The 27,191-nt window shown below is 48.1% G+C and overlaps 1 protein-coding gene across 2 annotated transcripts in view; it reads right to left on the bottom strand.

Moving 5' to 3' along the window:
• The window catches only part of LOC143731947 (cytosolic phospholipase A2 gamma-like), a 29,310-nt gene extending 5,689 nt beyond the window's left edge, over positions 1-23,621 (bottom strand). Inside the window, exons 1-7 of one of the 2 annotated variants that reach the window (XM_077222569.1) lie at positions 23,539-23,621; positions 23,328-23,353; positions 23,052-23,160; positions 22,819-22,961; positions 10,637-10,844; positions 4,868-4,967; positions 4,591-4,731 (exon numbers count right to left, since the gene is read on the bottom strand). In XM_077222569.1, coding sequence (XP_077078684.1) covers positions 4,591-4,731; positions 4,868-4,967; positions 10,637-10,844; positions 22,819-22,961; positions 23,052-23,160; positions 23,328-23,353 — 727 coding nt within the window. In that variant the 5' untranslated portion in view covers positions 23,539-23,621. The remainder of the gene's footprint in view (positions 1-4,590; positions 4,732-4,867; positions 4,968-10,636; positions 10,845-22,818; positions 22,962-23,051; positions 23,161-23,327; positions 23,354-23,538) is intronic. The other variant, XM_077222564.1, reaches the window with a different exon arrangement.
• Positions 23,622-27,191: the final 3,570 nt, after the last annotated feature.

Here is a 27,191-nt window from a genome sequence, read left to right as displayed (position 1 = left end):
GGAGAGCCGTCCAGGAGAGAAATCAGGTCCGCAAACCATACTCGGGCCGGCCAGAACGGGGCTACTAATAGTAGGCTGACCCCGTCCCGGCGAACCCTCTCCAGAACTCCAGGTAGCAGAGCAATCGGGGGAAAGGCGAACAGAGGGGCTGGATGGCTGATGGAAAACCACAGATGACAATGCGTGGTCTCGTTGGAAGCGAATAGGTCCAGCTCGGTGCGACCGAAACTCAACCAAAGGAGCTCCACCACCTCGGGATGGAAACTCCAATCCCCCGGCCTCGGCCCCTGTCTCGACAGGGAGTCTGCTACCACATTCAAATACCCAGGAAGATACATTTCTCTCAGAAATAGTAACCTCCCTTGGGACCACAGGAGGATCTGACGGGCCAACTTGTAAAGCCGGCGAAACCGCAGGCCCCCCTGATGATTTATATAAGAGACCACCGACGTGTTGTCTGACTGAACTAACACATGATGACCTCTCAGGTCTGCTAGGAAGTGTTTCAGAGCCTGGAACACCACCAATATCTCTAGACAATTTATAAGCCGTGATAGATGATGGTCCTGCGACAGCCCTTGGGCTGGACGACCACTCGTGACCGCCCCCCACCCTGTGAGGGAAGCATCCGTCGTTAGCGTTACGTGACGACAAAGAGCCCCCAACACAGGCCCTTTGAATAGGAACCAAGTTTCTTTCCACATGACTAGAGCATGAAGGCAGCGCCGCGTGACTTTGACCGTGCGGCGCGGATTTCCCCTCGGGGAGAATCCCTTGGTCCTGAGCCACCACTGTAGCGATCTCATGTACAACAGGCCGCAAGGTATAACGTCGGACGCTGCTGCCATCACACCCGACAGTCTCTAAAACTGTTTTACAGTAAGTAGCTGGCCTAGCTTTAATTGTTTCACAGCTGAGAGAATCGAAACGATGCGGGTCGGAGCGAGTCGCGCCTGCATCGAAACCCAAACGACACCCAGAAAAGTGGTCTTCTGAGGAGATAATACACTTTTCTTTGCGTTCAGCCTCAACCCCAACTTCCTGATATGAACGAGAACGACATCTCAATGTCGAACCGCAATCTGCTCTGTCTGAGCTAAAATCAACCAATCGTTGATGTAATTGAGGACACAAACACCCTGAAGCCTCAGGGGCACTAGTGCTGCGTCCAAGCATTTCGTGAAAGTGCGGGGAGATAAAGCTAGGCCAAATGGAAGAACCCTGTGCTGGTACACGCCCCCGAAGGCGAACCTCAGGAACTTCCTGTGTTGTGGAAGGATGGAAATGTGGAAGTACGCGTCCCTTAGATCTATCGTGACAGACCAGTGCTTGATAGTGAGCATCTTGAATTTTGGTTTCCCTACCGAGCGATTCAATAGGCGCAGGTCTAAAATTGGACGCAACCCCCCATCCCATTTTGGAACGATGAAATATCGGCCTGACTCCACACTGGGAGGAGGAACCCGTTCTATAGCTTCCTTTTGAAGGAGTGCTTTCACCTCTTGTTCCATAACCAGAGCCTGCTCGTGGCCCACCACTGTAGGCAGAACCCCTTTGAATCTTGGTGGACGACACCTGAATTGGATAGCATAATCCCTTTCTATTGTCTGCAGGACCCAATGAGATATTTTTGGAAGGCTTTCTCACTCTGCCAGAAATTCTACTAAGGGTACCAGTCTCTCGAGACTGGCCTCTGGTGTAACTTGAGCAGCAAACGCAGCGCCCTGTAACGGCACACCGGCAGGGAACAACTGGTCTAACCGCTCTGAAACCCTCCTCAGAGGGAGCGAGCATCCCTCGGGAAATCGCTCGCTGGGACCGTCTGCGCCCCGGCATGAAGGCGGGGTTGGCAGAACGGGCCCCTGAGGGCACAGAGGAAGAATGGGCACCGTAGAAAGAGGTGAACACCTTTCCGCCTCGGTGGGGACCACCCTCAGTGTCCTGCGCGCCGTGGCGCCAGGACTTCTTCTTAGCCGAAGCCTTCTTAGCTAATATAACTGTCTTCAGATCAGTTCTATTACTGGGAGATTTCGGCTGAGAGTGCCGCAGCTGAGCCCACTGTCCAGCAGGGGGAGCACGAGACGCGACACTCTGCTTCAGCGCCCTATATGATGAGCTCGCAGACGGCCGGGGCTGCTCCCGCCCAGCAGCCCCAGGGACATGAATTTTTAAAGGGAGAAATTTCTTAAAAGCTGTTGTTTGCTTTTCCTTCTCCTGGAATTTATCGATGACAGAATTTACAGCATCGGCAAATAAACTCAGGGGAGGGGGGGGGGGGGGGGAGAGGAGTGTCTAAAAGGAAAGCTTTTTCTTTTTCTTTTATATTTGTCTGATTTAACCACAGATGTCTTTCTGCGGCCACCAGAGCTGCCATAGATCGACCCTCTAGCTTGGCCGACTCTCTGGTTGCGCGCAGGGATAAATCAGAAATTCGCGAACCACGTCAGCACTGACCTCCTCACTCTCACTCACGTCCCTCAGCAGGTCAGCCTAGTATGCCTGCATAATAGACATAGTATGCAGACATGACGCAGCCTGACCCGCCGCCGAATACGCTTTACCCACAAAAACCGAAATATTTCTAAGAGGCTTGGTGGGTAATGCCGGTGCCTTAACAGATGACGCAGCCTCGAGGGAGAGAAAACTTGCAAGCGTCTCTTCCACGCTAGGCATAGCCGAATAACCATATGATTATGCCCCCACAATATTAGAATATGTTGAAGTCTGGGGACTAAACACTCTATATGACACCGTTTTTTTCCACGATTTCGACACCTCAGTGTGGAGATCGGGAAAAAACGGCAAGGTTGCACTCGTGACGGCAAAAATCTCTGATCTTATTTTGATTTAGAAACAGACTCCTGTCTACTCACTGGCCATACAATGCTGAGTTTTTCTACAGCTCTTGTTAATACCTCCACTAGCTCATCACTTTCGGGAGTGTAAGGTGGCGAATCCTCCACATCTCCCTCATTTATAACTGGTGCCTCAGCCCGAGTGGAAGAAACCACAGCGCGTGCTTCCGAACACGGGACTGAGGCACTGGATCTCACAGGTGAAGGGAGAGATAAGGCAGAGCCCGTCTCTAACCCCGCTGAGAGATCCCTCTGCGATCCCCACGATACGCGTCGTCGCTCTGCCTCGGCAAGAGCGGGACCCGAACCGCGGGGAGCGCGCACCGAACCGCTCTCCTCGAAGAGCGCCCGGCGGGAGCGGAGCGTCCTTAATGGCAGACGCTCGCAATACTCACAATCAGCTCCCTCGAGAGCTGACTGGGCATGTTGCACTCCCAAACAAACAACACAAAGAACGTGTGTATCCCCACTCGTAAAATAACGCGAGCAGGGAGGGACACACTTCCTAAACTGCTGTTCGTTCGCCATATCTCTCTTAATATATATATATATATATATATATATATATATATAAATTGTTTGTGTGGTGCAGAGTATGTAAAGACAGACAATATTCACACAGGGACAGATTCACATATAGCGCGACTGAAGGCACAGAAAACTGTTGCGCTTGTCTTTATGGGGTGCTTTATAGTTTCCTGGTCGATGACGTCACCCGCCTATGACGTTCCATCTCTCCATTGGGCTGATTCCATACGTGCTTCATGACTCACAACGCAGGGGCGTTCCCACAGCGTTTGACGCAGCTCGAGTTCCCTTGAAAGGGAATCACTCTTACTCCCCCAGTTATTTAAGACAGCTCGAGAGGTCTCTCCAGTGGTTAGGAGTTGTCAGTAGGGGCTTGTGATGCACTGAGACAGAGACGTGCTGAAATCTTTCAGGAGAGGAAAAATGTTTTTGAAATGATTGACGACGAGCAGTTCATCAAACCGTATCGTTTGGACAGAGCAGGAATCATCTTTGTCAGCGCTGGTTAATGTTGGGCTAAACTTGCCTTTTATAACATGTTTCTGCTCTTCAACTAATTCAGCAAGCGATGCACTTCTTCCTCCCAATTCGGTTTTCTTTTGGAATCAACGGTGGCTGATTATATCATAAAATCTAGGCTATATCGGTTAACAGCACACCAGTTTAAAATGTGTATTAAGACATGGTGGAAAACGTGTTTATCTTTCATTTCCAATGTGTATATCATAATGTATTCTCTTGAAAATGATTTGTTGTCAAATCTGTGTTGAATGTAAACTTTCACCATTCAATGTAAATTTATCTGAGAATATTCTTAAATAAGGAAATCTATTCAGTGATTGGTCCATAACTGTCGTCATCCAAAATCCTGTTTGTTGCACAGCAAAGTGCTGTGAATCATCTCAAAGACTGACACTTAAGATTTAGGCCTACACTTCACTTATGTAATGACGACTGAGATGCTTGATAACTAACTTTTAAAAGCAGCTCTGAGCCAAGAATTGTTTTACTCTTAAGTCAATTCTTAGCAATGTTCTTGTAATTCTCAGAGGCTTAATAAATGAGACCCCTGATCTCCAGATCAATCCCAAATACTATTGATCTATTACACTATTCTCTATTTCAGGTCAATGTACAATGGAGAATCAAGAGAATGTAGGTTGATATTATAAATATGAATAAACTCTCCTGTCACAGAGTGTATTACCTTGCAGGTACAGCATGTCAATCTCGGGCTGGTTCTCGATCTTACGGCCATTTTCAAACTTGCTGCCAAAGTCGGATGTTTCCACAAACGCTCCAGTGAGGGAATAACCGGCTTCATATGGAGTGAACTCAAACCAGGGGTCTGCAGACAGAAACACGTCCATATAACAGCTGACACAAACACATTAACTCTCTGTCTCACACACACACACACACACACACACACACACACACACACACACACACACACACACACACAAACACAAACACACACACACCTCCATCTTCGCTCTGTTTCCAGTGCTTGTCGATCGCTGTGTAGATGGGAAACGGGTCTTTGTGTCGGTCCCGCTGTTCTGAGAGTTTGTGTTCGTCTATCTGAAGAGGAATATGTCTGCAGCTGTTATTTATCATGTTGGTGATGGAGAGAACTGGGACAATTTATTCAGTCACAATCAAGCTCAAGTGAAGTATACCTTGTAATAAGTATCTATTTAAAAGGTACTAGTACCTAATGACATAGTAGTATCTATTGAATAAATACTAGTATCTAGTAATAGGTACTAGTATCTAAAAAATAAGTACTAGTATCTAATATATATATATATATATATACTAGTCACATTTGGAATACATACCAGTCAGAACTGAATAGTTGATATCTGAATGACAGATCCCCATAGAAGTCAATGGAAAAAAATGAAATTTGTTACTAGTAACAAAAGAATAGTTACTAGTCACTATCGAAATAAGTACTAGTATCTAATGAATAAGTATAGTATCTATTTAATAGGTACTACTAGTGTTACGATGCAGCAAGGATGAAGCAGAGAGTGAATCCAAATGCAAGAAATTTAATAATCCAGCAAACAGGTAATCCAAAGAAACTCAGAACAAGGCACACAGGACAAGGAACTGGGAACATCTAACATAAAACAACAACCGACAGCCAACAACTGAAACACAGGGGTTTAAATACACAGACAAACAAGCTAAACAAGATAACAAGGGGGCGTGGTTAATAAGAAACACCTGGGGAGACTAATAAACATGGACGAGGAACACCTGTGGACACTGAGCAACAACAACAAAAGACAAGACACATGGCAGGGTCACATGACAAACAAGGAATCACGTGATATACATGACACAGCAAAACCCACACGTAACATAGCCCCCCCCCCCCCCCCCCCCCCCATGGGCGGCTCCCGACACCCCTTGAAACAAAACCACTAAAGTTCAGGAGGGTGGTGAAGCGGAGGTGGTCTTGGGGGAGGGTAGGAGGGCCAAGTCCTAGCAGGGGAACGGGACCAGGGCAGAGAAGGTTGCGCAGGGGACCAGGGCAGAGATGAGCCCTCGGACGGCCACGGCGGAGAAGACAGTCCATCGGGCGGCCAGGGCGAAGAAGACAGTCCATCCGCGGCCAGGGCGAAGGAGACAGTCCATCGGGCGGCCAGGGCGAAGAAGACAGTCCATCGGGCGGCCAGGGCAGAGAAGACAGTCCATCGGCGGCCAGGGCAGAGAAGACAGTCCATCGGGCGGCCAGGGCGGAGAAGACAGTCCTTCGGGCGGCCAGGGCGGCGAAGACCCTTGGGGTGGCCAGGGCGGCGAAGACCCTTCGGCGGCCAGGGCGGCGAAGACCCTTCGGGCGGCCAGGGCGGCGAAGACCCCTCGGGCAGCCAGGGCGGCGCAGACACCGGCTCAGGAACAGCAGACAACACACACACTGACTCTGGCTCGGGAACAGACAACCCATACACTGGCTCGGGAACGGAAAACACACAAACTGGCTCGGGAACAGACAACACACTCACTGGTTCGGGAACAGACAACACACACACTGGCTCGGGAACAGACAACACACACACTGGCTCGGGAACAGACAACACACACACTGGCTCGGGAACAGATAACACACTCACTGGCTCGGGAACAGACAACACACACACTGGCTCGGGCTCGGGAACGGACAACACACACACTGGCTCGGGAACGGACAACACACACACTGGCTCGGGAACGGACAACACACACACTGGCTCGGGAACGGACAACACACACACTGGCTCGGGAACGGACAACACACACACTGGCTCGGGAACGGACAACACACACACTGGCTCGGGAACGGACAACACACACACTGGCTCGGGAACGGACAACACACACACTGGCTCTGGCTCGGGAACGGACAACACACACACTGGCTCTGGCTCGGGAACAGACAACACACACACTGGCTCGGGAACAGACAACACACACACTGGCTCGGGACCAGACAACACACACACTGACTCGGGAACAGACAACACACACACTGGCTCGGGAACAAACAACACACACACTGGCTCGGGAACAGACAACACACACACTGGCTCGGGAACAAACAACACACACACTGGCTCGGGAACAAACAACACACTCACTGGCTCGGGAACAGACAACACACACACTGGCTCGGGAACAGACAACACACTCACTGGCTCTGGAACAGACAACACACACACTGGCTCGGGCTCGGGAACGGACAACACACACACTGGCTCGAGAACGGACAACACACATACTGGCTCGGGAACGGACAACACACACACTGGCTCGGGAACGGACAACACACACACTGGCTCGGGAACGGACAACACACACACTGGCTCGGGAACGGACAACACACACACTGGCTCTGGCTCGGGAACAGACAACACACACACTGGCTCGGGAACAGACAACACACATACTGGCTCGGGAACAGACAACACACACACCGGCTCGGGAACAGACAACACACTCGCTGGCTCGGGAACAGACAACACACTCGCTGGCTCGGGAACAGACAACACAGACTCTGGCTCGGGAACAGGAACAGACTCTGACTCGGAGGCGGCCATCTTGTCCGTAGACACTGGCTCGGAGGCGGCCATCTTGTCCGTAGACACTGGCTCGGAGGAAGTGACATGAACAGTCTCTGGATCGGTAGACGTGACTTGATCAGTCTCTGGATCGGTAGACGTGACTTGATCAGTCTCTGGATCGGCAGACGTGACTTGATCAGTCTCTGGATCGGCAGACGTGACTTGATCAGTCTCTGCATCGGCAAACGTGACATGATCAGTCTCTGGATCGGCAGACGTGACTTGATCAGTCTCTGGATCGGCAGACGTGACTTGATCAGTCTCTGGATCGGCAGACGTGACTTGATCAGTCTCTGGATCGGCAGACGTGACTTGATCAGTCTCTGGATCGGCAGACGTGACTTGAACAGTCTCTGGATCGGCAGACGTGACTTGAACAGTCTCTGGATCGGCAGACGTGACTTGAACCGTCTCTGGATCGGCAGACGTGACTTGAACCGTCTCTGGATCGGCAGACGTGACTTGAACCGTCTCTGGATCGGCAGACGTGACTTGAACCGTCTCTGGATCGGCAGACGTGGCTTGAACCGTCTCTGGATCGGCAGACGTGACTTGAACCGTCTCTGGATCGGCAGACGTGACTTGAACAGTCTCTGGATCGGACGGGACCAGCGGCGAGGACTCTGGGCTGACAGGAAGTACAGGGAGGACTTCCAGGCATTGCGGGACGCGGGAAGTCCTCTTCCTCCTTGGTCTCCGAGAGCGAGAGGGCGCTGGGCTGGACGGAACCAGCGGTGAGGGCGCTGTGCTGGACGGGACCAGCGGTGAGGGCGCTGTGCTGGACGGGACCAGCGGTGAGGGCGCTGTGCTGGACGGGACCAGCGGTGAGGGCGCTGTGCTGGACGGGACCAGCGGTGAGGGCGCTGTGCTGGACGGGACCAGCGGTGAGGGCGCTGTGCTGGACGGGACCAGTGGTGAAGGCTCTGTGCTGGATGGGACCAGCGGTGAAAGCTCTGTGCTGGACGGGACCAGCGGTGAAGGCTCTGTGCTGGACGGGACCAGCGGTGAAGGCTCTGTGCTGGACGGGACCAGCGGTGAAGGATCTGTGCTGGACGGGACCAGCGGTGAAGGCTCTGGCTGGACGTGGCTGACGTGAAGCTCTGGCTGGACGTGGCTGACGTGAAGCTCTGGCTGGACGTGGCTGACGTGAAGCTCTGGCTGGACGTGGCTGACGTGAAGCTCTGGCTGGACGTGGCTGACGTGAAGCTCTGGCTGGACGTGGCTGACGTGAAGCTCTGGCGGGACGGTATCTGGCGGGACGGTCTCTGGCGGGATGGTCTCTGGCGGGACGGTCTCTGGTGGGACGGTCTCTGGCGGGACGGTCTCTGGCGGGACGGTCTCTGGCTCGGCAGAAGTGATGGCTCGTGGAGTGGCGCCAGCGGACAAGTCTTTGAGGAGGCCTTTCTCCTCCTCCTCCGGGCCACCGGACTCGGGATCACGGGAGAGTGCCTCTCTCCAGTCCAGACTGGAGATATTGGGAAGCTCCCTCAGGTTGACCTCCTTAGCCCCCAGCCGGTAACACAGCTTAATTGCCTCGTCTCCGAGGGAGCAGGAAGCAGCGAGAGGAATAAACTCCCACGTGAATTGGAACAGATCGGGGCTATCCAGGGCCAAGGCCGCGATCTGACCCGCGAATTCCTGGCTCATGCTGGGGAGATCAGGCGAGATCCGTGCTGCTGGATTCATTTTAGGTCGGTTGTTCTGTTACGATGCAGCAAGGATGAAGCAGAGAGTGAATCCAAATGCAAGCACTTTAATAATACAGCAAACAGGTAATCCAAAGAAACTCAGAACAAGGCACACAGGACAAAGAACTGGGAACATCTAACATAAAACAACAACCGACAGCCAACAACTGAAACACAGGGGTTTAAATACACAGACAAACAAGCTAAACAAGATAATAAGGGGGCGTGGTTAATAAGAAACACCCGGGGAGACTAATAAACATCGACGAGGAACACCTGTGGACACTGAGCAACAACAACAAAAGACAAGACACATGGCAGGGTCACATGACAAACAAGGAATCACGTGATATACAAGACACAGCAAAACCCACACGTAACAACTAGTATCTAATGAATAAGTACTAGTATCTAATAATAAGTATTAGTAACTAATGAATAAATACTAGTACCAATTTAATAGGCACTAGATTCTAATGAATAAGAACTAGTATCTAATAAATAATACTAGTATCTTTTAAAAGGTACTAGTACCTAAAGAATAAGCACTGGTAACTAATGAATAAGCACTAGTATCTTATAAATAAGGACTAGTATCTAATGAATAATACTAGTATCTTTAAAAAGGTGCTGCATTAAGAATAAGCACTATCTAAAGAAAAGGCACTATTACCTAAAGAATAAGCACTAGTAGCTAATGAATAAGTACTAGTACTTAATGGAATAGATACTAGTATCTAAAAAATAAGTACTAGTAGCATGAAAATAGAGACTAGTAGGTTTAAATGATTAAATGTTAAAACAGCTTGCCATAACCGCAGTCTCTGTTACTATTGAGATCAGGGGAGTGAGGTTTACACACACGGCTCTCACTGGCCTACGACAGTTAGGAATCGTTTATAAATCTCAGATTTTCAATATGGTCTCTGGCTTTAGACTTCACTTCAATATATTTTTTTCCTACTATGGAAGTCAATGGGGTCCATCAACTGCCTGGTTACAGACATTCTACAAAATATCTTCTTTTGTGTTCAGCAGATTAAAGAAATTCATACAGGTTTGAAACAACTTGAGGGAGAGTAAATAGGGGCTTTCGCACCGGGTTGTTCTAGGAACTCGCCACCAGGGTGATTCCCCGAGAATTAATGGTTCCTCTAGGAACGTTTCTCTTGTTGCGTACGCACCGCCAGTAGGAACTCTGAAGTGACGTAAGACACACTTGTTGTTTATTTTAACGGCGCAGCGGACCTTTATTTCGACGACGCTGAGAACACCAGTCAGAGCCACACAGCGCTCGCATTCTCCATGGTCATTAGTCTAAAATCTGAGGAAACTATGAAAAGGTTCCTCTGGTGCAAAAGCCCCTTATGATGACAGAATTTAATTTTTAAGTGAACTGTTCCTTTAAGATCATACATCATTGAGGGTTGTGTTATGAATTGTTACAGACCTCTTTCACACATGTTGTAATGAACATCACTGCCCAGAAGTCGGTCAAGCTGAATAGTTTTGTGTGTTTTTCTTGATGATATTTCTTCAGTTTGGCAAGAGCATCTCTCCAGCTGACTGCAGGACCGCTGAGTCTCTGGACGATCTTGTCTTTCACAGTCTCTAGTTTGGTGGACCAGTCCGACTCCTGATATAAGGAGGCCATGCACCTTCAGAGGAACAACAGATGCTCTCACCACACGTGAGTTTATGTGTGCGTATGTGTGTGTGTGTGCGTGTGTGTGTGCGTGTGTGTGTGCGTGTGTGTGTGTGTGTGTGTGTGTGTGTGTGTGTGTGTGTGTGTGTGTGTGTGTATGTGTGTGTGCGTGTGTGTGTGTGCGTGCGTGCGTGCAGAGCCCCCCCCCCCCCCCCCAGCTGCCCCCGTAACTTTGATGATCCAAAAACTGTACTTGTAAAAACAACCCGCCACTATGTCCACAAGCTTCTCAAAACAGTGAACTAAACAATACATTTACCAAGAGTGAACAATTTAATTTTTAATTTTAAATGTATTATTAGCCCCTCCCCCTGCCCCTCAAATACTTAGCTCCGTCCCTGATTCAAACGTGCAGAGCGGCGTTCACTTAGTCTGGCTGACTGCTCACACACACAGCGAGTCTGCCGCGGTGCGGTGGCCCTGCAAACCGAGTGGAGAGACTGAGCTGCCCCAGAGCCTCTGAAGGTGAAGTGAGTTTGAATGGGGTGTAATGAATGGGGTGGTGATGGCGCAGTGGATAAGACACATGCCTTTGGTGAAAGACTCGGGTTCGAATCCACTGTAAGACACCAATGTGTTCCTGAGCAAGACACTTAACCCCTAGTTACTCTAGAGGCGTGCGACCTCTGAAATATAGCAATTGTAAGTTGCTTTGGATAAAAGCGTCACATAAATGTAAATGTAAATGAATGTATTGTATGCTAAAGACGATTCAGCATCAGCAAAAACAGCGAGTCTATTACGTTAGACAAAATCAGCAGTCAAACCGCTCCCTCGTGATTTGTAAGAGCACTCTTCCCTTTGATTAGCCTAATTTTAATTTTAGTAAAGACAAGAACAGCTTAATAAAAAATATAAAATATTGTCTGTATCCATAACGTTTACTGATGGTCGCCGTTACGCCGACGTTACGTTACAACACACAATACAGTGCCAGTTACGAGATCGATCATTTGATTAGCTAATCAGTCCTATAAATCCAATTCCTCAGATATCACATCAATGAAACCAGGTTACAACTGTGGAAATAACAAATACAATAGGATTAAGTAGTCTAAACATAACTGGTGTGTGCATGTGATAAATCCTTCTGATTTTATATTTGTTATATAGGCTACTTATTAACTACATGGCCCTACAGTGTAATGTAATACAAGGATAACCAGAGGTTTTCACATATTGACTTTTGCAGGCAAGAGTAGTTGAAGAAAGTAGCTGGAGCCTAACCATGAAAAGGAAGGCTAAAAATGGGGATATTGCCAGCTTTTTTGCTAAAAGAATTCAAAGAGGTACACAGGAGGAAGAGCATGAGGGAAATGAAGGAGAAGGCAGTAAAATGGAGAGACCAGGAGGGTCAGAGCAGGAGAAGACAGAAGGAGACAAGGAAATAAGTGACGGAGTAGAGGAAATAAGTGAAGGAGACAAGGAAATAAGTGAATAGCTCTAGCGAATATCAGATTGTAGGGATTTAGTGTGTGAGATTGGTATGCTAGTGAGCGAGTTGAATCTGACGAATTGGAATTCGTTGAGGGAGGGGCGAGCTAACTTTGTTTGTTTGGGATCTCGCTTCAAACACAAACAGAAGTGTACCCACAATCGCTGATACAACCTTTAAATACACCAATTTTGGTGTCACTAACTCATTGCCTCTAGCGCCACCACCTGTCCAAATTTTAAAAACTTTTGAACCGTAAGGCCTATCAACAAAGTTATTTTTTCTTCTGATTCCTGAGCTCAGGACGATTCGATTGCACCCTATGACGTAATTTTCCGTTATAAAAATATGGCCACCATTTTGAATATATATATATATATTATATTGAGAGACAATGGCGAGCGAACAACAATTTAAGAAGTGTGTTCCTCCCTGCTCGCGCTATTTAACGAGCGGGGATACACACAGCTTATGTATTGTTTGTTTGGGAGTGCAGCATGCCCATTCAGCTCTCGAGGGGGCTGATTGTGAGCATTGCGAGCGTTTGCCTCTTAGAACGCTCCGCTCCCGCCGATCACTCTTTGTTCGGTTCGCGATCCCCGCGGATCTCCACACAGAGGTTTCGAGATCGTGGAAAAAGCCGGTCTCTTATCGTGTTTTTAGCCCTCAAACTTCCACTTATTCAAACATTGTGGGGGCTAAATCTCATGCTTATGGGGCGATGCCCAAAGCAGAAGAGGCGCTTGCTAGTCATCTTTCTGCTGAAGCTGCATCTTCTTTTAAAGCTCCACTTTTACCCTCTAAGCCTCTTAGAAGTACGTCAGCTTTAGTGGGTAAGGCGTATTCGGCGGCCGGCCGCCCACTGGCGTCAGGATGCTGAGGGTGGTCCCTGCCGTGGGAGAGAGGTGTTCACCGCATTACACGGTGCCCGCTCTTCTTCGGTGCCCTCAGGGGCCCGTTCTGCCAACCCCGCCTTCGTGCCGGGGCACAGACGGTCCCAGCGAGCGCTTTCCCGAGGGACGCTCGCCCCCTCTGAGGAGGGTCTCAGAGCAGCTAAGCCAGTCGTTCCCTGCCGGTGCGCCGTTACAGGGCGCTGTGTTTGCTGCTCAAGTTACACCAGAGGCCAGTCTCGAGAGACTGGTACCCTTAGTAGCATTTCTGGCAGAGTGGAAAAGCCTTCCAAAAATATCTCAGTGGGTTCTGCACACAGTAAAAAAGGGTTATACTATCCAATACAGGTGTCGTCCACCAAAATTCAGAGTGGTTCTGCCCACAGTGGTGGGCCCCGAGCAGGCTCTGGTAATGGAATAAGAGGTGAAAGCGCTCCTTCAAAAGGGGGCTATAGAAGGGGTTCCTCCTCCCAGGTTGGAGTCAGGTTTTTACAGCCGATATTTCATCGTTCCAAAGAAGGATGGGGGGTTGCGTCCAATTTTAGATCTGCGCCTGTTGAATCGCTCGGTAGGGAAGCTAAAATTCAAGATGCTCACTATCAAGCAGATCGTGTCACAAATCAGATCCGAGGACTGGTTTGTCACGATAGATCTGAAGGACGCGTACTTCAATATTTCCATCCTTCCACAACACAGGAAGTTCCTGAGGTTCGCTTTCGGGGGCGAGGCGTACCAGTACAAGGTTCTTCCATTTGGGCTAGCTTTATCTCCCCGCACTTTCACGAAATGCATGGATGCAGCTTTAGCGCCCCTGAGGTTTCAGGGCATTCGTATCCTCAATTACATCGACGAGTGGTTGATTTTAGCTCAGACAGAGCAGATGGCGGTTCAGCATCGAGATGTTGTTCTCGCTCATATGAGAAAGTTGTGGTTAAGGCTGAACGCAAAGAAAAGTGTATTATCTCCTTCTCAGAAGACCACTTTTCTGGGTGTCGTTTGGGATTCGATCTCGATGCGGGCGCGACTTTCTCCGACCCGCATTGCTTCGATTCTTTCAGCTATGAAACAAGTAAAGCTAGGCCAGCTACTCACTGTAAAACAGTTTCAGAGACTGTTGGGTCTGATGGCAGCAGCGTCCAACGTTATACCTTGCGGCCTGTTGTACATGAGACCACTGCAGTGGTGGCTCCGGTCCAAGGGATTCTCCCCGAGGGGAAATCCCCTCCGCACGATCAAAGTCACGCGGCGCTGCCTTCATGCTCTAGTCATGTGGAAAGAAACCTGGTTCGTATCCAAAGGGCCTGTGTTGGGGGCTCTTTGTTGTTCGCGTAACGCTAACGACGGATGCTTCCCTCACAGGGTGGGGGGGCGGTCATGAGTGGTCGTCCAGTCCAAGGTCTGTAGCAGGACCATCATCTATCATGGCATATAAATTGTCTAGAGATGTTGGCGGTGTTCCCAGCTTTGAAACACTTCCTAGCAGACCTCAGAGGCCATCATGTGTTAGTTCAGTCAGACAACTTGCCGGTGGTCTCGTATATAAATCATCAGGGGGCCTGCGGTCGCGTCCACTTTACAAGTTGGCCCGACAGATCCTCCTGTGGTCCCAGGGGAAGTTACGGTCTCTGAGAGCTATGTATCTTCCTGCTTATTTGAATGTGGTAGCAGACTCCCTGTCGAGGCAGGGGCCGAGGCCGGGGGAATGGAGGCTCCACCCCGAGGTGGTGGAGCTCCTTTGGTTGAGTTTCGGTCGCGCCGAGGTGGACCTATTCGCTTCCAAGGAGACAACGCACTGTCATCTGTGGTTCTCCATCAGTCAGCCAGCCCCTCTGGGGTTGGACGCTCTGGTACAGCCATGGCCGAGGTCACGTCTGTATGCTTTTCCCCCGGTTGCTCTGCTACCAGGAGTGATGGAGAGGGTTCGCCGGGACGGGGTCAGCCTACTTCTAGTAGCCCCTTCTGGCCGGCCTTAGTATGGTTCGCGGACCTAATATCTCTTCTGGACGGCTCTCCCTTGGAGATTCCGATCAGGAGGGATCTACTCTCTCAGGAGGGCGGTACGATATTTCACCCCCGCCCAGAGTTGTGGAAACTGTGGGCTTGGCCTCTGAGGGGGCCCAGCTCATAGAATCTGGTCTCTCAACTGAGGTTGTTGAGAACCTCCTTCACTCCAGAGCTCCGTCCATGAGGAAGTTATATGCCCTGAAGTGGAAACTTTTCACTTCTTGGTGTGCAGAACACCGGCAGGACCCAGTTAACGGCCCAGTGGGTACAGTGCTGGAGTTTCTGCAGGAGTGTTTCTCAGCAGGGTTATCCCCCTCTAAAGGTGTATGTAGCGGCACTAGCTGCTTTCCATGTCCCTTTCAGTGGAGTTTCTCTTGGGAGACACCCACTTATAACTCGCTTCCTTCATGGCACTTTGAGGCTGAGGCCTGCAGTTCGTACGAGGGTGCCGACTTGGGATCTGGCCATTGTATTAGAGGGCCTTTCTTTGGCCCCCTTTGAACCTATTGAGGAAGTTTCTGAGAAATTTCTCACGTATAAAACGTCCCGGGTTACGTATGTAACCCTAGTTCCCCGAAGGGACGGACGCTGCGTGAAATCGCAGTGGGAACGCCCTCAGCGTGACGCGTCTGAAGCATGAATGAAATCAGTCAATGGAGAGAATGAGCGTACGGCGAGTGACGTCATCGACCAGGAAGCTATAAATATCCCCTGAGTACACAACACGGCAGCTTAAAAGTTACTGAAGCAGCGACCCAAGGGGATGCCGAGAGTATGGCAGGACACGCAGCGTACGTCCCTTCGGGGAACTAGGGTTACATACGTAACCCGGGACGTTCCCCTTCAGGGACTACCGCTGCGTGAAATCGCAGTGGGAACGCAATACCCACATCCCCATACGACCAAATCCCCGTCGTGTGTCATTAGGAGACACAAACCGACGAGAGAACCTGAGCCCCGGGAGTGGAGCTAAGATCGAGGGAATAAAATCTAACGAAAGTGTGCGGTGAGGACCAGCCTGCCGCATCACAAACGTCCTGAAGAGAAGCTCCTGAAAGAAGAGCTGTAGAAGCAGCCATACTCCGGGTGGAATGAGCCCTTACAGCCAAAGTGAAGGCTGATGGGCCGAACCATAAGCAAGTGGGATGGCCTCGACCACCCACTTGCTCATCCTTTTTCTAGATGCAGGACACCCTTTCTTAGGTGACCCAAACAGACGAACATTTGTTCCGATCTCCTCCACAGGGCAGCTCTGTGGACGTAAGCATCAAAACCCAAACTGGGCACAGCAAATTAATTTTCTGGTCTGACGTCAGAAAAGGCGGAGGACAGAAAACCTGCAGAACTATAGGTCTAACTGAAACAGTTGGAACCTTAGGAACATAACCTGGTCTCGGAAAGAGAAAGGCCTTAACCAACCAGGAGCAAATTCCAGGCACGAGGGAGCCACCGAAAGTGCTTGAATATCTCCAATTCTTTTTAGAGATGAGATAGCGAGAAGAAGGATAGTCTTTAGAGTAAGAAACTTTTCCGAAACTTCCTCGATGGGCTCGAAAGGAGCAAGGGAGAGACCTTCTAAGATGACGGCCAGATCCCAAGCTGGTACCCTTGTGCGAACTGCAGGCCTCAGCCTCAAGGTGACACGAAGGAAGCGAGACATAAGCGGGTGTTTCCCGAGGGAACCTCCACTTGAAGGGGTGTGGTAAGCAGCTAAGGCACACCTTCAGTGTGGAGTGGGATAACCCTGTGGAGAGACGGTCCTGCAGGAAATCCAGGACTGTACCAACCGGGCAGTTAACTGGGTCCTGCTGGCGCTCTCCACACCAAGAGGTGAAAAGTTTCCACCTCGCGGCATATAACTTCCTCGTGGAGGGAGCTCTGGATCGGAGGATGGTCTCAACGACCTCAGCCGAGAGACCAGAATCTATGAGCTGGGCCCCCTCAGAGGCCAAGCCCACAGCCTCCATAGCTCTAGACGGGGGTGAAGGATCGACCCACTCGCCTGAGAGAGCAGATCTCTCCTGATCGGTATCTCTAGGGGAGAGCCGTTGAGGAGAGACACTAGGTCCGCAAACCATACCCGGGCCGACCAGAACGGGGCTATTAGCAGGAGACTGAGCCCGTCCCGGCGAACCCTCTCCAGAACTCCTGGGAGCAGAGCGATCGGGGGAAAAGCGTACAAGCGTGACCTCGGCCACGGATGTACCATCGCATCCAACCCCAGCGGGGCTGGATGGCTGAGAGAGAACCACAGCGGGCAGTGTGATGTTTCTCGAGAAGCAAATAGGTCTACCTCGGCAAGACCGAAATGTTTCCATAGGAGTTCCACCACCTCGGGGTGAAGACTCCATTCCCCGGGCCTCGGCCCCTGTCTTAACAGGATGTCTGCCCCCTGATTTAAATACCCCGGGAGATAAAAGCTCTCAGAGAAAGAATTTTCCCCTGGGACCATAGAAGGATCTGACGTGCCAGTTTGTAAAGTGGGCGAGAACGCAAACCCCCCTGATGGTTGATATAAGAAACCACCGATGTGTTGTCTGTCTGGACAAGAACATGGTGGCCCCTTAGGTCTGGGAGGAAGTGTTTCAGAGCCTGAAACACCGCCAACATCTCTAGGCAGTTTAAGTGCAACAGACGATGATGGTCCTCCCACAGACCCTGAGCCCACCCGTGAGAGAGGCATCTGTCATTAGCATAACGCGACGACAAGGAGCTCCTAACACAGGGCCTTGGGACAGAAACCAAGGATCTTTCCACATGATCAGGGCGTGATGACACCGTCGCAAACTCACGATCATGCGAAGCGGATTTCCCCTCGGGGAGAATCCCTTGGTCCTGAGCCACCACTGTAACAGTCTCATGTGCAAGAGGCCAAGAGGTATCACGTTGGACGCAGCTGCCATGAGACCTAGCAGTCTCTGGAACTGTTTTACAGTGGATGACTGGCCTAGCTTGACCTGATCTACTGCAGCGAGAATCAAAGCAATTCGAGCAGGTGACAATCGTGCCTGCATCGTCGTTGAATCCCACACTACACCTAGAAAAGTGCTTCTCTGTAATGGAGAAAGAACACTCTTTTTGGCGTTGAGCCTCAGCCCCAGTCACTTGATATGAGCAAGAACGACATCTCGGTGCCGAACCGCCTGTTGTTCCGATTGAGCTAGAATCAAGCAATCGTCTATATAGTACAGAAAGCGGATGCCCTGTAACCTCAGCGGGGCTATAGCAGCATCCGTACACTTCGTGAATGTTCGGGGTGACAGTGCTAGGCCGAACGGAAGAACCCGATATTGGTACGCTTCGCCCCCGAAAGCGAACCTCAGGAACTTCCTGTGTTGAGGGAGGATAGATACATGGAAGTAAACGTCCTTTAGATCTATCATGACAAACCAGTCCTCGGATCTGATTTGAACATCCCCAGTGACAGACACAGCGCCCTGTAACGTACTGGCAGGGAACAGCTGGTCTGGGCACTCCACAACCCTCCTCGGAGGGGGCGAGCGTCCCTCGGGAAATCGCTCGCCGAGTCTCTCTACGCCCTGTGAAGGCAGGGTTAGTAGAGCAGACCACTGAGGGCATCGGAAAAGACAGGGCACCGTGTTCTTGTGCAGTGAACTCAGGTCTTTCACGATAGGGACCACCCTCAGAACCCTGACGTTCAGCACGTCAGGATTTTTTTTTTTTTCGATGAAGTAGTATCCTAACTCCCTGCTGGGTGGGGGACCCATTCCGCCAGGAACTCTACTAAGGGAACCAGCCTCTCGAGGCTGGCCTCCGGATGAACATCCCGAGTGACAGACACAGCGCCCTGTAACATACTGGCAGGAAACAGCTGGTCTGAGCACTCCACAACCCTCCTTGGAGGGGGCGAGCGTCCCTCGGGAAATCGCTCGCCGAGTCTCTCTACGCCCTGTATAGGCAGGGTTAGTAGAACAGACCCCTGAGGGCATCGAGAAAGACAGGGCACCGTGTTTTTGTGCGGTGAACTCAAGTTTTTCCCGATGGGGACCACCCTCAGAGTCCTGACGTTCAGCCCGTCAGGACTTTTTCGACGCGGCCTTTCTGGCGACAATGACTGTCCTCAGATCAGTCCTGCCCCGAGAAGGCCGCGCCGGAGAGCACCCCGCCTCGTCCCTCCAGTTTCTCTGCAGGGGGGCACGAGACGTGACACTCCGCTTCTGCTGTGCTCTTTTTGAAGACGAACTCGACGAAAGACTTTGCTCTGGTTGAACATTCTGCGTGACAGACACAGTGCCCTGTAACGGCGCACCGGCAGGGAACGACTGGTCTGAACACACTAGAACCCTCCTTAGAGGCGGCGAGCGTCCCTCGGGAAAGCACTCGCCAGACCCTTCTACGCCCTGTTTCGGCAGAGTTAGTAGGACGGGCCCCTGAGGGCGCCGGGAGAGACAGGGCACCCTTAAGGGAAGTGAACGCAAGTCTCTCTCGGCGGGGACCCCCCTCAGATTTCCTTTGAGCAGGTCGGCCTGAAAAGCCTGCATAAAAGTCATCGTATGCAAACATGCAGCCGCCTGCCGAGCCACCGAGTAAGCCTTCCCCACCAGCACAGAGGTATATATATTTATTTATTTATTTATTTTTTGGTGGAAGAGCCGGTGCTTTAAGTGAAGACGATGAAGCAGGAGAGAGATAGCTCGCAAGCGTCTCCTCCGCCTACAGTATCGTCACATAACCAGCAGATTTAGCACCAACAATGTTACCATAAGCATTGGACTGATTTGTGTAAATTCTGCTTGAAACCGGTCTAACCCAGGTCTTTGAAACCTCAGCATGAAGATCTGGGAAGAACGGTAAGCACCGGCTAGAAGGTTTAGGTCGTGCAGACAGAAATCTATCATCTAGAATGCTTTTAATTCTAGAAACCTGTCTATCAGCTGGCCACTCGATACTGTTATTTTTTTTTATTTTTTTTAGCTTTTCAACAGCCCGAGATAATACATCCATCAAACCTTCTTCATTTGTAGTATAATGTGATAAACTAGTTTTCTCTGATAATAAACTTTCGACATCCAGCTCCTCAGAACTGGAAAATCACAATTCAACATCATCATGTGCCTCCACCCGGGCAGAAGTAACCGCCGCAGCGCGTGCTTCCAGAGCCGGGTGAGAGGCACTAGATCTCGTCGGAGATAGCTGAGATAGGGCGGAGCCCGTCTCAACGTCGCCAGCGACATCCATCTGCGAGCCCCAAGACAAGCGCCGCCGCTCTGCCTCAACAGAAGCGGGACCCGAGCCTCGGGGAGCTCGCAGCAAATCACTCTCCTCGAAGAGCGATCGCCGCGAGCGCAGAGTTCTCAAGGGAAAACGCTCGCAATGCTGACAATCGACTCCCTCGAGAGCCGACTGGGCATTGCTGCACTCCCAAACAAGCCACACTTAGCTCGTGTGAATCCCCACCCGTGATGTGCCGAGTACAGGGGGGGAACACACTTCTTATACTGCTCGCTCATATTGTTTTTTTTATATAAAATATATATAGTGAAAACTCCTGACAAAACAGACAAACACAATCGACAGATTCAGACACACACAGAGCTGCTGAAGTAACTAAAAGCTGGCGTGTTGTGTACTCAGGGGATATTTATAGCTTCCTGGTCGATGACGTCACTCGCCGTACGCTCATTCTCTCCATTGACTGATTTCATTCATGCTTCAGACGCGTCACGCTGAGGGCGTTCCCACTGCGATTTCACGCAGCGGTAGTCCCTGAAGGGGAACTCTTTTTCTGCTTGCAATCTCCTCACTTAAGAGAATTGGAGATTTGCAGGCCCTGTCGGTTGCACCCTCGTGCCTGGAGTTTTCGCCTGGTATGGTTAAGGCTTTTCTATACCCTAGACCAGCTTATGTACCTAAGGTCCCTACTAATGCTGTTAGACCTACAGTGCTGCAGGCTTTCTATCCTCCTCCTTTTGTGTCATCAGATCAGGAGAAACTTAACCTTCTCTGCCCGGTTAGGGCGTTAGACGTTTACGTCCACAGAGCTGCCCTGTGGAGGAAATCAGAACAGTTATTTGTGTGCTTTGGGCCACCCAGGAAAGGGTGTCCCGCGTCTAAACAGAGAATGAGCAAGTGGGTGGTTGAGGCCATCTCACTTGCTTATGAGTCGGCTGGTCAGCCTTCACCTTTGGCTGTACGAGCCAACTCTACTAGAAGTATGGCTGCTTCTAAAGCATTGTTGTCAGGAGTATCGCTAAGTGATGTTTGTGATGCGGCTGGGTAGTCCTCACCGTATACATTTGTTAAGTTCTATGAATTGGACTTAAGTTCCACTCCTGGGGCGCAGGTGCTCTCGTCCTCTGTGCGCTAGTTCCCACATGACGGTCATTTGCTCCTATGGCGACGTGGGTATTGGCGTTCCCACAGCTTGACGCAGCTCGAGTTCCCTTGAAAGGGAACGTCTCGGTTACGTATGTAACCCTAGTTCCCTGATAGGGAACGAGACGCTGCGTCGTTGTGCCATACTCCCAGCATGCCCGTTAGCGCTTCCTTCAGGCCTATCAGAAGCTGTCGCGCTTGTGTTTTGGGGGTGCTTTATAGTTTCCTGGTCGATGACGTCACCCGCCTATGAAGTTCCGTCTCTCCATTGGACTGATTCCGTACGTGCTTCATGACGCACACACGCAGAGGCGTTCCCACAGCTTGACACAGCGTCTTGTTCCCTATCAGGGAACTAGGGTTACATACGTAACCGAGACGTTCACCAAAATCGAATCATATCATCTCCAGACCATGCCGACTAAAAGTTATGGATTTCGTGACGATAGACTAAACCGTTTTCGTATATCGCAGCAGCAAAGTTGAGGCATGCTGCCAAAATGACTATTAATCTCTGCGATGCCTTCAGATTTTGACACCAAACTTTGTATGTGTCATTGTCACCTCACTCTTACCACATCAAATTGATTTCGTAACTGCGCCACCTATTTGTCGAAAGTGATAAACCATTAAATCATCTTAAAAGTTACTGTATAAATAATTTTTCAGCCATTTTGCCAAAATTCTTTTAAAATGTCTTTAATTGCTCCTTGCTTCAGTTGGTCTGCCACTCCCACCCATGATGGCATCTGTTGCCGCTTCTTGCGCTTGGGCCCGGTAATGGTTTTTACGATTATTGTACTTTTTTTTTTATTTTAATTTTGCTTTTTATACTTTTACTTTTTAAAACATGCACAGTTTTGTTTTGTTTGAACATACTGCACTGGTGTTATACCTGTTGTGAATTAAAAACCTTTGTAGTGTGTAAGGGCATGATTAAACAATAACTACTGTAGTTTAAAAGTGTTTTTGTGTTTGTTTTGTTAAAGCAATTCACATATAGGGATTTCCATGTACTGTCTACCCCTGCCACCCTGCCAAGACCTCTTGGCACCTCTTCGACCCCCCCTACCCCAATTTTCTAGATACGCCACTGCATGTGTGTGTGTGTGTGGTGTGTGTGTGTGTGTGTGTGTGTGTGTGTGTGTGTGTGTGTGTGTGTGTGTGTGTGTGTGTGTGTGTGTGTGTGTGTGTGTGTGTGTGTGTGTGTGTGTGTGTGTGTGTGTGTGTGTGTGTGTGTGTGTGTGTGTGTGTGTGTGTACCAGGTGGATCCAGAGACTCCGCTGAGATAAAGCACACAGTCCAGAAGACCTGTTTTCTGGAGTTGATCCAGGGATCCCAGCAAACCCACCATGGCTCTTTCTCCTCCTCCAGATCCCAGTAATGCAATGTTTGGCACTTTCCTCTGAAATACAGATTGATTTAGCAAACAATTGATGTTCATAAGCTACAACACCATTTATAAATATCCAAGCAGATAATTGAAGTTTATTACCTCACTGCAGGTTATATTAAGTTTCTTCAGGCTTTGTAGAACATCTTTTCTTCTTCTGGCTACAAACTCCTTCTCTTTCTTATTCAGAGAGTGTTCAATTCTCACTTCACTGCAGCGACACACAGACCAGCACTGAATTTATACAGCAGTTTCATTCATTTTAGAAAAGTTATTGTTAGAATTATCCAGTTTGTAGACATTAATTGTGATGCAATACAGTACATATATATATAATGAAGTGCACAGATTTAATCATACGAGTCTGAGCAGAATTACCTTTTCTGGGGTTTTGATGCTGACATCTATAAAACAACAGAGACAAACATTAAAGTTAAAATCTATCATTCAAAAACTAATAGGGAACATCTTTTGAAAATCTTGACAGTTCTTTTGATAAAAATTAGTCATTAGATTATTATGCAAAGTTTTTTTTAAATGCAAGTTGGTAACTTTAAACTTAAAAAAAAACTTTAAAACATATACTCACTGTTCTTGTATAGTCTTGTAAAATTGTAAAGATTCAGCAATATCAGCACAGCAGCCTCTCGACTCTCAGATCCGACAGAAGAGGCTCTTTTATAGGACTCTGAAGGTCTAGAAAGCATTGTGAGAGGTGGAGCTGATAAACATAAACTCCAGAAAACGTCTCAGGTTACGTATGTAACCCTGGTTTCCTGAGAGGGAACGAGACACTGCGTCGAGACGTGGTGGGAACGCCCCTGCATGATTGGGGTGTGAAGCACGTTTATAATCAGTCCAAGGGAATTTTTACTTTACAAATTGCAGACATGGCCAATTCGCGTGGGATTAAGATCTCAGACAACCTCCTCAATTATTAAAAATGACTAGAGGTCACCAGGTAATACTTATCCCGTGCGAATAGATCTTATGTGAGTCTTACTAGCCGCGTTTGCATTACAGATTTGCGCAAAACTTTTGCGATTTTTTTCTAAATGACGACAAAAAACTATTGCAAAATGACGGCGTTTCCATTTACCAATGTTATGCGACTAAATTGTCATTTTATCCTCTCGCGATAAGTCATTCCAGAAATCATGGCGACGGATGTTGGTAGTTATTAATCATTATAATAAACCATTATTATTAATGGAAGGAGACGTATGTGTGTTATCCAGCATTAATGGCAAGGAAAGACACTTATACTCTAGAGCGAGTTTCTGGGTGTTTCTCACTCATTTCTGCTTCGAGGTCTTGATTGTGGCATTTCTTTGAGGTTAAGAATCCAGTATTCCTGTAATTCTTGTGTCTTTTATTAATTTAATAAAGAACTCTGCCTCGTATTCTGTTCAAACACACCGCGTCATCTACGTCAGGTGGCTGTAAATGCGCAAAAACAGTTTCCATTGCAGTTTTGCGAAATATTCATTTTTCAAAGTGCCTGAAAAACCACCTCATGCGAGCGGAAAAACTTTTTTGCGATAAATTGGAGTTTTTGCTAAATTGACATGTTTCCATTGGCCGTATTTTTAATTGCGCAATTTGAAGGGTAATGAAAACGCGGCTACTGTTATCTATAAGCTAGTGTGCTCCAAAACAATGACAAAAAAAGCATTTAGAAGATATTTGAAAACTTAGTCTCTGGATCAATGATATTGATGACTTCACTCTGCACTTCAGCTTCTCATCAGATTTTCTGTCCAATCAAATGCTCTCTAGAATCTGAAGCTCCGCTCCCTATATTTTAAATAGAACCCGAAGCTGCAGCTAAAATCGGTCACTTGTTCACACTTTTACTGTTTTCTGCATGGTGAATGGCACATAGTGCACTATATAGGGAATAGGGAACGATTCAGACAGTATAAATATGCTTTCCATTGAGTTGAATGAAGTCTGGTTTCACTAGTGTCACGGTCCAGAGACATGACAGCACAGAGCAGAATTTTTTTTCGCAATTAATCTTTATATTTATTTTATATACATCTACGCATTTTTATCCTTATGCAATGTGCACTGAAAAAAAATGGTGTAGAAACAATTTTCACTCAGTAATTCTCACAAATAATTACAAAAAAACAGCTAGTAACACTGAATTAAGTAGAAAAACAGTATTTTTATACAATAATCCGTTACACTTTATTTTAAGGTGTTATTGTTAGAGTGTAATTATATAATTAAGTACTGAGTAACATTAAGCAACTACATGTACTTACTATAGGGTTATTGTAGGATTAGGATTTGGTTGAGGGTTAGTTGCATGTAATTATGCATCATTTACTGTTATTACTATGGTAATTACACGTAACATGTGTAACAAGAACACTGTAAAATAAAGTGTTACCCAATAATCTTTATTTATCATTTTTGCAGCGTGACTAACAATGCATTAAATGTATACGCATTATATTTATTAGTTCATGCATTGCCTCCATTGACCTTGACTTTGCACTACTATTTGAACTATTTCGTGTGCAGAAATGCATATAAGCTTTTAAAAGTGACTTGTTAAAATCTGCTGATTTAACTGAGTGTTTGTGTGTGTGTGTGTGTGTGTGTGTGTGTGTGTGTGTGTGTGTGTGTGTGTGTGTGTGTGTGTGTGTGTGTGTGTGTGTGTGTGTGTGTGTGTGTGTGTGTGTGTGTGTGTGTGTGTGTGTGTGTGTGTCATCATGTGAATCAGTTTTGACCTGTGAGCTGTGGCTCATGGTTTTCTCCTGCTTATTGTGTAACATGCAGATTCTGTGTTGTTGTGTCTTCATAAATCTACACAACCTCCTGCTTTTGTTTACGGTCAGGGAACTGTATCCGTGTTTGGATTAAACACACTCTCTTTTAAATTCAACTTTCAAATCATGTCCATTTATCTTTTTGTAAAAAAGCTGTAAAGTGAGTCAGTCACCATCTCCTTAATGAATTTAACTATAAACTGTAAATAGTTGATATTCCTGTCAACATATAATTTTATTTTTCTGTAACCACTTCCCAAAATGAGTTCAGATCCTATAAGGTCATTCGGACGACTCTGGCTTGAAAAGCATGATTGAAAATGAGGGCAATGTTTGTCAGACCATGTAAGGATAGACACGCAAGAGTTGAGTCTGCGAGACATTATTGCAGAGCCACACAAATAATCAGAAGATAAAGTGGATCAGTGGACCTGAAAGAAATCCAAACAAAAAATCTCTTCGGCTACAAGTTTCTCACACGGGAAAGTCCATGTTTCTCACTAGGGCTGAAATATTATTACAAAATAGAAGTTAGTTTATATCACTCTAACAGCATATGCAATAAAGCTATTTTTGAGTAAATTAAAAGTTATAGAAGTTTAAGTGTACTTTAAAGGAAATGCACTGAACAAATTTTTATTTTACCCAAAATTTATATTGTGCAAAATAATTTGGACTCTAAAAATTGAAGCCATGTGTTTAACCAAGTTGTGTTCCAAATTTGAAGTTGATATCACAAAAATTGAGCACTGTTTCCAATTTTTAATATGTTTTTCTGTTGTTCCAAACCGGTTTAAGCTTTCCTATGATACATAATTTATGATTATCAACTGCTTGATTGTTTATATCGGCGCAAAATGTACCTATATTATCACCCAGCTCTTAATATAAAGTTGGATATACAAGTATGTACAACTTTATCCACATACATGCAGTACATTCACATAAAATTATACATATTATACAGCAAATTTCAACTGCTTGATTGCTAGTATCGTCGCAAAATGTAAACAATAGTATCGCCCTAAATGTACTGCGTATCTTGCCGTGCATACAACAGCGCTGGTTCGCTTCAGCGATGAAAACCAGTTTGTATCAGCCTGTCGAGTGTATTTATAGGCCAAGGCCACGCCTATTCTGGCGGGACGTGACGAAATGGGCGCGAAGCGCCCCCATTGGGTATCATGTCCCGCAGGGCCTCTCTCGATAGGCTGCTACTGTTGCCGCAGGGCAGCCAATAGGCACGCGAGCCGTCTTGCCAATGTCTGCATGCTGCTGCACAGCGTTTTGCATTAAATCAAAATTAAGGATAATTTTTGGCTTCAATATCTCGTGGAAAAGAGGTTTTCCCCATAGCGTAAGATATTACGCACTACGAGAGATACTCTCGTAAGAGAACTAACTTTCTGTACGTTCACACCGCCGCCGACTTGAGTGGCAAAGAAGCTGTGGCCGCCCT

This window comes from Siphateles boraxobius, unplaced genomic scaffold (genome assembly GCF_051911475.1).
Source record: "Siphateles boraxobius isolate OS27281-9 unplaced genomic scaffold, OSU_SipBor_1 120, whole genome shotgun sequence".
NCBI classification, from domain to species: Eukaryota; Metazoa; Chordata; class Actinopteri; order Cypriniformes; family Leuciscidae; genus Siphateles; species Siphateles boraxobius.
The sequence above is the reverse complement of the archived record's forward strand: the minus strand, read 5'-3'. Positions and strand labels throughout refer to the sequence as shown.